This window comes from Microcaecilia unicolor, chromosome 3, assembly GCF_901765095.1.
Source record: "Microcaecilia unicolor chromosome 3, aMicUni1.1, whole genome shotgun sequence".
Lineage (NCBI taxonomy): Eukaryota > Metazoa > Chordata > Amphibia > Gymnophiona > Siphonopidae > Microcaecilia > Microcaecilia unicolor.
In genome coordinates, this window is record NC_044033.1 from 259,598,154 (window position 1) to 259,609,053 (window position 10,900).

Below are 10,900 nucleotides of genomic sequence, written 5' to 3' on the forward strand. Positions count from 1 at the left end.
AACCTAATTTTCCCTTTATCAAGTGGCTCAAAAATAGCTTTCATCAGCTGGGTGACGATGATGTTCAGGTCCCATGACATAGATGTTTGATGGAGGCTTTGTCAACAGCAAACATCTCATGAAGCGAACAACTAGAGGCTGTACAGAAATGGGTTTACCTTCTGCACAGTGATGGTAAGCACTATGCTAGCTGAGGTGAACCATACTCAGAAAGGTGAAGAAGGAAGTCAAACAGTTTTTGTATGGCAAGAGAGAGGACCTAGGGCCTTGCTCTCACACCAGATCGCAAATCTCCTCCACTTAAAAAATATAGCATCTCTTGGTGAAATTTTTCCTTGAAGCCAGCAGATCTTGGAGACACCTTTAGGCAGCTGAAGGGATGCACTCTACACTTTCAACATCCAAGCCATGAGGGTCAGGGATTGGAGGTTGGGATGCAGAAGAGACCCCTTGTTCTACATGATGAGAGTTAAAAAAAAAAAAACAGTCTAATCTCTAAGGTTCTTCAGAGGACAACTCCAGAAGAAGAGGGAATCATACTGTCTCAGCCAGTAAGTCATGATCAGAATCATGGCATCTCAGTTCTGCTTGAGTTTCAGCAGAGCTTTTCCTATTAAAGGGATTAAATACAGGCGACCCTTCCCTTAATCGAGGAAGAGGGTATCCAACACTTGTCTGCCATCTGACCTTAGTCTGGAGCAGAACTGAGAGACCTTATTTTTGAGATGAGCGGCAAAAAGATCCACCGAGGGGATGCCCCACTTTCCATTATTGCTAAGGTTGGCACATAGGTTAGAAGAAATTAGTAATCCTTTTATTAAAACTACCCTTAAGATGTGGAAGGAAGCAGCAGATTGCTTACTAAGAGGGAAAAGAGTAGCTATTCGTTATATGCCTCCATGGTCCTGAGAGATACTGTTTATTTTTTTAGATATATTCATATATTTAAAATACTCCTTTTGAATATGTCTTGAAGATATTAAAAAAATTAATAAGGACCTATGAAGAATTATGGCAGATGCTCATAAATATAAATGGTGATTGGAGCAAGCCTTCTGATGGTCCTCAAACAAACTTTAAAAACTTAAGAATGTTCTATTTAGAAATAGTAAGTGTCTAGTATCCATTTAAGATATTATTTTGCAGGGGGAAGGTGAATTGAATGGCATGTTCTTATATTTATGAATCATGTGACAGCAGACAAAATTACGGTAATATTGGCTTTTCATAGAAAATTAACCCCCCTGTTTACTAGGCTGCAAGGCTTAGTAAACGGGGGTAAATCTTCTTTGTATATTTCCAAAAGAAAGGATAATTATTTTCATCTTATAGGAAGGTTAATGATTTGTGTACAAATTTTTAGCATTGTACATGTTCAGAAATTTTAATTTTAAAGACTTTTGGTCTCCAAATCTGAGTATTTACAGACTAATATTTTCTCTATATATGTCCCAAAATGTCTTGGTTCAATGTACAGAATACTAACAATATCTTTCTAACTTTGTCACCATGTAAGTTATAAATGCCTGTTTTTAATGTGTGCATGCTTTTATCTAATAACATGTTTTCCAGATGTTATATCGAAAGCCAAATTAGAGCTTTAGTCTAATCATTTGGGTTAAGTAGTATGTTGAGTCATCACAAGTTAATAATATAGATAAGTGAGAGTAACTGAGTCAGAAATAAAACATGATGGCTACCAAATTAGTAAGGAATTTCACTACCTGTCATGTGAAATATCTTTCTTTGGCTTCCAAACTGTAATCTTACTGACTTTTCCTATTCATTAGGATTTTTACTAATTTCTGACATGCCACTGCAGGAACACAATATAAGTGCTCTGGGGAGCAGAGATAAATATCCTGCACTGACTCACTGTTCTTTTGTCCAACCCTCAGCTTTATTGTTTCTCTCTCCTTTTTTTTGCCTCCTTAGGGGTGTTGGCGCAAGATTACCGTGGATGATACACTACCATTCAGTGAAGACAATTATTTGTTGCTTCCAGCTACAACCTATGAAATGGAACTGTGGCCAATGATACTGAGCAAAGCCATCATGAAACTGGCAAATGTTGAGTATGTTAAGAGAGTATTTGAACTAAAATTTTACCTCTAAAGTGTACTTACATATGTCAATTTGATTTTGAAATTTTTTTCCACCTGCTGGAACTTCAGTAATTCTAACTCAGATTCGGTGGGTTTGTATGTAGTTCTCCGAGGACAAGCAGGTTGCTTGTTCTCACTGATGGGTGACGTCCACGGCAGCCCCTCCAATCGGAAAACTTCACTAGCAAAGACCTTTGCTAGTCCTCGCGTGTCCATGCGCACCGCGCATGCGCGGCCGTCTTCCCGCCCGAACCGGCTCGTATTCGTCAGTCTTCTTTTGTCCGCGCTCGGTACGGTCGTGTTTCGCCGTTCGTGCCCCGGAAAGTTGACCTCGCGCGTCGTTTTCGACTTGTTCTTTAAGAGAAAATAATTCAGAGAAGTGTTTCGGGAGGAGACCTTTTGGTTTTTTCCCTTCCCGTATTTCGAGCTTTTCGCCCCGGTAAGTTTTCTTTCGTCGTCGGGGTAGGCCCTAGTTAGGCCTCGGTCGAAGTTTTCTTCTCCCTATTTTTGCGGTGCCATTTTCGCCATTTCGACTTTTGATCTCGCCGGCATGATTTTTCCGCCCATGACATCGAAGTCTCCCAGCGGCTTCAAGAAGTGCACCCAGTGCGCCCGGGTAATCTCGCTCACTGATAGGCACGCGTCGTGTCTTCAGTGTCTGGGGGCTGGGCACCGCCCTCAGGCCTGTGTTCCCTTTTACAAAAGCGGACTCAGGTAGCGAGGTTAGCCCAGTGGAACATCTTGTTCTCGGGCTCTTCGTCGGCATCGGCACCGGGGGTATCGTGTGCATCAACGTCGTCAGCGCCCGGACCTTCATCCTCGCCCCTGATTGCATCGAGTGCATCGAGGCATCGGCCCTCTGCATCGGGGCGACATCGGAAGGCTGCGTCGGCGTCGGTGGTGTCGAGACCTGCTCGTCTGCTGATGTCGTCGGACGGTGGCGCTTCGTCTGGAGTGCAGGTGAGGGCTGTCCATTCCCCTGCTGGTGGCGGTGAGCCTTCGGATGGGTCTCCCCCTACCCTGAGGGCTCCTGCGGTACAGCCCCCCCGAGACCGACCTTCTTCGGTCTCGGCCCCGAGGAAGAGACGGCAGGATTCTACGTCCTCCTCGTCGGTGCCGGGAAGCGCCGGTGACGTGCTTCGCTCCAAAAAATCGAAGAAGCATCGACACCGGTCCCCTTCCCGCGTCGGCACCGAGAGCTCTGGGTCGCCGAGGGAGTCGGCACCCAGCAGGCATCGGCACCGAGAGGACCGCTCACCCTCTGTCCAAGAGGTGTCGATGCACTCCACTCTGGACAGCCTGGAACAGCCTCCACGCCCGGAACAGACTCTGACATCGACGCCTGCATCGACTTCTATGCCTTTTTCTGTAGCCACTCTGAACGAGAGTCTCCGGGCCGTTCTCCCAGAGATTCTGGGAGAGCTGTTGCGCCCTACCCCTCCGGTACCGGGGGTGCTTGCGCCACCGGTACTGTTGAGTGAGGCGCCGGCTGGCCCATTGCCCGGGGTGAGGTCTCCGCGGTACCGACTGCGGCCGCCTCCCAGGAAGGCTCCCCGACTACGTCGGCGGACGGAGCTTCACCGGTGCGGGCGAGGGAGTCTACCTCTCGACGCTCCCACCGTGGCCGTGGTTCCACGGAGTCGAGCCGGGCACGGTTGCAGACACAGGTTCGTGAACTTGTGTCTGACACCGATGGTGAGGCCTCGTGGGAAGAAGAGGAAGACATCAGATATTTCTCTGACGAGGAGTCTGAGGGTCTTCCTTCTGATCCCACTCCCTCTCCTGAAAGACAGCTTTCTCCTCCCGAGAGTCTGTCTTTCGCTTCCTTTGTCCGGGAGATGTCTACGGCCATCCCCTTCCCGGTGGTTGTGGAGGACGAGCCCAGGGCTGAAATGTTTGAGCTCCTGGACTATCCTTCTCCACCTAAGGAAGCGTCCACAGTACCCATGCATCATGTCCTCAAAAAGACATTGCTGGCGAACTGGACCAAACCATTAACTAATCCCCACATTCCCAAGAAGATCGAGTCCCAGTACCGGATCCATGGGGACCCAGAGCTGATGCGCACTCAGTTGCCTCACGACTCTGGAGTTGTGGATTTGGCCCTAAAGAAGGCCAAGAGTTCTAGGGAGCATGCTTCGGCGCCCCCGGGCAAGGACTCTAGAACCTTGGACTCCTTTGGGAGGAAGGCCTACCATTCTTTTATGCTCGTGGCCAAAATTCAGTCCTACCAGCTCTACACGAGCATCCACATGCGGAACAATGTGCGGCAGTTGGCGGGCTTGGTGGATAAGCTCCCCCCTGAGCAAGCCAAGCCTTTTCAGGAGGTGGTCAGGCAGCTGAAGGCGTGCAGAAAATTCCTGGCCAGAGGGGTGTATGACACCTTTGATGTTGCGTCCAGGGCCGCTGCTCAAGGTGTGGTGATGCGCAGACTCTCATGGCTGCATGCCTCCGACCTGGAGAATAGAATCCAGCAGCGGATTGCGGACTTGCCTTGCCGTGCGGATAATATTTTTGGAGAGAAAGTCAAACAGGTGGTAGAGCAGCTCCACCAGCGGGACACCGCATTCGACAAGTTCTCCCGCCAGCAGCCTTCAGCCTCTACCTCTACAGGTAGAAGATTTTTTGGGGGAAGGAAGACTGTTCCCTACTCTTCTGGCAAGCGTAGGTACAATCCTCCTTCTCGACAGCCTGCGGCCCAGGCTAAGCCCCAGCGCGCTCGCTCTCGTCAGCAGCGTGCGCCTCAGCAAGGCCCCTCGGCTCCCCAGCAAAAGCAAGGGACGAGCTTTTGACTGGCTCCAGCAGAGCATAGCCGACATCCAAGTGTCAGTGCCGGGCGACCTACCAGTCGGGGGGAGGTTGAAAGCTTTTCACCTAAGGTGGCCTCTCATAACCTCCGATCAGTGGGTCCTCCAAATAGTCCGGCACGGATACACCCTACATTTGGCCTCAAAACCTCCAAATTGTCCACCGGGAGCTCAGTCTTACAGCTTCCAGCACAAGCAGGTACTTGAAGAGGAACTCTCCGCCCTTCTCAGCGCCAATGCGGTCGAGCCCGTGCCATCCGGGCAAGAAGGGCTGGGATTCTATTCCAGGTACTTCCTTGTGGAAAAGAAAACAGGGGGGATGCGTCCCATCCTAGACCTAAGGGCCCTGAACAAATATCTGGTCAAAGAAAAGTTCAGGATGCTTTCCCTGGGCACCCTTCTCCCCATGATTCAGGAAAACGATTGGCTATGCTCTCTGGACTTGAAGGATGCCTACACACACATCCCGATACTGCCAGCTCACAGACAGTATCTGCGATTTCAGCTGGGCACACGTCACTTCCAGTACTGTGTGCTACCCTTTGGGCTCGCCTCTGCGCCCAGAGTGTTCACCAAGTGCTTGGCTGTAGTAGCAGCGGCACTTTGCAGACTGGGGGTACACGTGTTCCCATATCTCGACGATTGGCTGGTGAAGAACACATCCGAGGCAGGAGCCCTGCAGTCCATGCAGATGACTATTCGCCTCCTGGAGCTACTGGGGTTTGTGATAAATTACCCAAAGTCCCATCTTCTCCCAGTGCAGAAACTCAAATTCATAGGAGCTCTGCTGGATTCTCGGACGGCTCGCGCCTATCTCCCAGAGACGAGAGCCAACAACTTGTTGTCCCTCGTCTCGCGGGTGCGAGCGTCCCAGCAGATCACAGCTCGGCAGATGTTGAGATTGCTGGGCCACATGGCCTCCACAGTTCATGTGACTCCCATGGCTCGCCTTCACATGAGATCTGCTCAATGGACCCTAGCTTCCCAGTGGTTTCAGGCTGCTGGGGGTCTAGAAGACGTGATCCACCTGTCCACGAGTTTTCTCGAATCCCTGTATTGGTGGACAATTTGGTCCAATTTGACTCTGGGATGTCCCTTCCAAATTCCTCAGCCACAAAAAGTGCTGACCACGGATGCGTCTCTCTTGGGATGGGGAGCTCATGTCGATGGGCTTCACACCCAAGGAAGCTGGTCCCTCCAGGAACGCGATCTGCAGATCAATCTTCTGGAGTTGCGAGCGATCTGGAACGCTCTGAAGGCTTTCAGAGATCGGCTGTCCCACCAAATTATCCAAATTCAGACAGACAACCAGGTTGCCATGTACTACGTCAACAAGCAGGGGGGCACCGGATCTCGCCCCCTGTGTCAGGAAGCCGTCAGCATGTGGCTCTGGGCTCGCCGTCACGGCATGGTGCTCCAAGCCACATATCTGGCAGGCGTAAACAACAGTCTGGCCGACAGGTTGAGCAGGATTATGCAACCTCACGAGTCGTCGCTCAATTCCCGTGTAGTGCGACAGATCTTCCAGGTGTGGGGCACCCCTTGGTAGATCTCTTCGCATCTCGAGCCAACCACAAAGTCCCTCAGTTCTGTTCCAGGCTTCAGGCCCACGGCAGACTGGCATCGGATGCCTTCCTCCTGGACTGGGGGGAGGGTCTGCTGTATGCTTATCCTCCCATACCTCTGGTGGGGAAGACTTTGTTGAAACTCAAGCAAGACCAAGGCACCATGATTCTGATTGCTCCTTTTTGGCCGCGTCAGATCTGGTTCCCTCTTCTTCTGGAGTTGTCCTCCGAAGAACCGTGGAGATTGGAGTGTTTTCCGACCCTCATCACGCAGGACGAAGGGGCGCTTCTGCATCCCAACCTCCGGTCCCTGGGTCTCACGGCCTGGATGTTGAGAGCGTAGACTTTGCCTCTTTGGGTCTGTCAGAGGGTGTCTCCCGCATCTTGCTTGCTTCCAGGAAAGATTCCACTAAGAGGAGTTACTTCTTTCTCTGGAGGAGGTTTGCCGTCTGGTGTGACAGCAAGGCCCTAGATCCTCGCTCTTGTCCTACACAGACCCTGCTTGAATACCTTCTGCACTTGTCTGAGTCTGGTCTCAAGACCAACTCTGTAAGGGTTCACCTTAGTGCAATCAGTGCATACCATTACCGTGTGGAAGGTAAGCCGATCTCAGGACAGCCTTTAGTTGTTCGCTTCATGAGAGGTTTGCTTTTGTCAAAGCCCCCCGTCAAGCCTCCTACAGTGTCATGGGATCTCAATGTCGTTCTCACCCAGCTGATGAAACCTCCTTTTGAGCCACTGAATTCCTGCCATCTGAAGTACTTGACCTGGAAGGTCATTTTCTTGGTGGCAGTTACTTCAGCTCGTAGAGTCAGTGAGCTTCAGGCCCTGGTAGCCCAGGCCCCTTACACCAAATTTCATCATAACAGAGTAGTCCTCCGCACTCACCCTAAGTTCTTGCCAAAGGTTGTGTCGGAGTTCCATCTGAACCAGTCAATTGTCTTGCCAACATTCTTTCCCCGTCCTCATTCCTGCCCTGCTGAACGTCAGCTGCACACATTGGACTGCAAGAGAGCATTGGCCTTCTATCTGGAGCGGACACAGCCCAACAGACAGTCCGCCCAATTGTTTGTTTCTTTTGATCCCAACAGGAGGGGAGTGGCTGTGGGAAAACGCACCATATCCAATTGGCTAGCAGATTGCATTTCCTTCACTTACGCCCAGACTGGGCTGCCTCTTGAGGGTCATGTCACGGCTCATAATGTTAGAGCCATGGCAGCGTCGGTAGCCCACTTGAAGTCAGCCACTATTGAAGAGATTTGCAAAGCTGCGACGTGGTCATCTGTCCACACATTCACATCTCATTACTGCCTGCAGCAGGATACCCGACGCGACAGTCGGTTCGGGCAGTCAGTGCTTCAGAATCTGTTCGGGGTTAGAATCCAACTCCACCCCCCTAGGCCCATGTTTGTTCTGTTCCAGGCTGCACTCTCAGTTAGTTGGTAAATTTTTTTAGGTCAATCTCAGTTATGTCCTCGCCGTTGCGAGGCCCAATTGACCATGGTTGTTGTTTTGAGTGAGCCTGGGGGCTAGGGATACCCCATCAGTGAGAACAAGCAGCCTGCTTGTCCTCGGAGAAAGCGAATGCTACATACCTGTAGAAGGTATTCTCCGAGGACAGCAGGCTGATTGTTCTCACAAACCCGCCCGCCTCCCCTTTGGAGCTGTGTCTTCCCTTGCTTTGTCTTGCTACATATGGGACTGACGAACACGAGCCGGTTCGGGCGGGAAGACGGCCGCGCATGCGCGGTGCGCATGGACACGCGAGGACTAGCAAAGGTCTTTGCTAGTGAAGTTTTCCGATTGGAGGGGCTGCCGTGGACGTCACCCATCAGTGAGAACAATCAGCCTGCTGTCCTCGGAGAATACCTTCTACAGGTATGTAGCATTTGCTTTGTAGTAACATGAGTGAGTGCAGGCCATGGAGCCAGGTGAAACACAAGACTCTTCAAGGTCCCAAGTTGAACTTGGTCTACCTGGACGTAGTCTTTGCAGTTTCTCAGCATTGAGGTGGAGGCATCTGCAGTGGGTGTCGCTGCTTTCCTCTGGGCCTCCTTAACCTAACTCTACCCCTTCCTGTGTCAATTCCCCCTTGGATGTTACTAGGGGTTTTAAGATGGTCTTACACTATGAGGGAGTGTTCTTAAGGAGAAGTGGCAGTGTCTTATAGACTCCCTCACAGTATTTATTTATTTATTTAACATTTATACCTCACATTTTTCCACCAGTAGTAGACTCAATGTGGCTTACAAGACCGTAGGGCAAACTACAGTTCAGTTAAATAACATAACAATGTAATATAGTTCAGTAAAATAACATAATAATGTAATTTAAAAAAAACAGTAAACGTATAGGTATCGTAAAGAACAACAGTGATAAGAAGAGTGAATAATAAAGGTAAGGGTCCATGGAATTTGCTGAAACAGGAAGAGGTAAATTAAGTTGAGTCATGAAGGTAGGCCTTCGTAAACAGGGTGGTGGTCTTCAGTAATTTCCTGAGATTTAGGTGGTTCTGAGTTAATTTTAAGATCACTAGGGGGTCCTTTTACTATGCTGCGGGAAAATATGTAGATATATTTGTTAATGAGAAAATAACAAAACTCCTAGGGACATTAGTTAATGATATAGGTGTCCCTATGGGGTGGCACAAGGTGGCAAATGCTACCCCTAAAATATTGCTCCCCGCTCCTTTGCCACGCCAAACTCAGGGCTTTTTGCTGGTTCCTTCCCTAAGGCTTTTCTGCTCAGTTTATAACTTCCCTCGTACGGACAGCCCAACTTGCCAGCTGTGACACGAAACTGCTGAAACAGCGTGCTCCACGGCATCTCTCTTCACAGACCTGACTTCTTTCACTTCCTGCTCAAGAAAGTTGGGCCTGTGAAGACAGGCGCTGCGGAGCATGCAGCTTACCCTGTTCATGTGAGAGCTGACAAGTCGGGCTGTTTGTGGGTGGGAAGTTATAAACTTAGCAGAAAAGCCTTGAACAGTGCTACTCTTGAAATCCTATGGCTGGTTCTGTTCAGGACAGGCTTGGAAGCCGAATGTTGGTGCCTCTCTACTGGTACCGTGCGAGCGATCCACCTTGCCTAGGGTACAATTCGTATCCCCTACCAAAATGAGTTCTCCCACCACGTGCTGTTTGAGATTCTTTAACACCTTACTAAAACAATAATCATTAAGGGCGTAGACATTAATAATAGTTTCCGCCTATGTATCCAATTTACCAGTGACCCATTCCATTCTCCCCTGGAAATCACTACCCTGGCCATATATAACATAAAGCACATGTTTTCAAATCAGGATCGCTACACCTCTCTTTTTGGAGTCAGCTGCAGAAGCTTGTACTAATATCCAATTGTTAAGGCCACCACATTCCAGGTGGCTAGTTTGATTTCACTAGATGAAGTCATCACCCCAAGTCCCTATAAACCTTACCCACCACTTCACATCCCTGTTCTGTACCAAAGTAGGGTTAACCTGCCTCTCCCCTCCCTTCTCCCCACTTCCTCTCTCCCCACCCCCACTCATACCACCACACAAAGCCCTCCCTTTCCCGGTAGCCCCCCTTCTCCTCAGCCTGCATTAATCCAGTAAAGAATACTATAGAGCAGTTTAAAGCCACATCACAGATCAGGAAACTCGAAAATTAACATAGCAACATGTCCATGCCCTCCAACTCTCACTGGATTATCAAAACATTACTAAAAATAAAACATCTGCATAACACAATGTGCAATTCCAAACCCTGCAAAAAAAGGGTTTTATGGATTCTAGAGCAGCCACTCTCCCATTTTCGGCTTGATCAGACTGGTCTCCAGCATCAACAGAGGAATGCTCTTCATCCCCTGGGTGGGATTGTGATGTAGAAGAATCTGAAACTCCCTCCAACGCTCGTCTAGTGGAAGGATCTACTTGAAGTGGGCTCACCGGAGGAGGCTTTAAGTGATCGGATGAGGGAGGTCCACCTCCTGGTAATGAATCATCTCGGCATCCCTGCTGCATTCTGGACAGGCGAACAGCCCGTTTTAGCGCACCAGGTTGCTTAACCCCACTTTTAGGGACCAGACAGGCTCTTTCCACTGCTTTTGAGAGTAGCCCAAACTTTTATTGAAAGCTTATATTTCTTTATCCGATTGCAGGAACTGCCTCTTGTCGTCCACAGTGAGGACAAACTTGGTGGGAAACCAAATGCCCACCTCAATTCCCCGCTCTACAAGAGCCTGATTGTATTGCCATAAGTCTCTTCTCCATAGAACAGTCTCAGCACTAATATCTGGGAAAACTTCAAGCGTATGATTGTCCCACACTATGTTTTTTTCTGTCTTTGCCATCTGCAAAATATAATACACATTTGGAAAGCATAACATCTATATAATGAAGGCCCTAGGCAGCATGTGGGGGCCAAGTTTAAGGCGACGATGT

At 49.4% G+C, this 10,900-nt stretch overlaps 1 protein-coding gene across 1 annotated transcript in view; it reads left to right on the forward strand.

The window, feature by feature from the left end:
- Window positions 1-10,900, forward strand: part of ADGB (androglobin) — a 738,031-nt gene that overhangs the window by 152,308 nt on the left and 574,823 nt on the right. Inside the window, exon 6 of the mRNA XM_030198035.1 lies at window positions 1,936-2,075. Within this exon, the coding sequence (XP_030053895.1) occupies window positions 1,936-2,075 (140 nt within the window). The remainder of the gene's footprint in view (window positions 1-1,935; window positions 2,076-10,900) is intronic.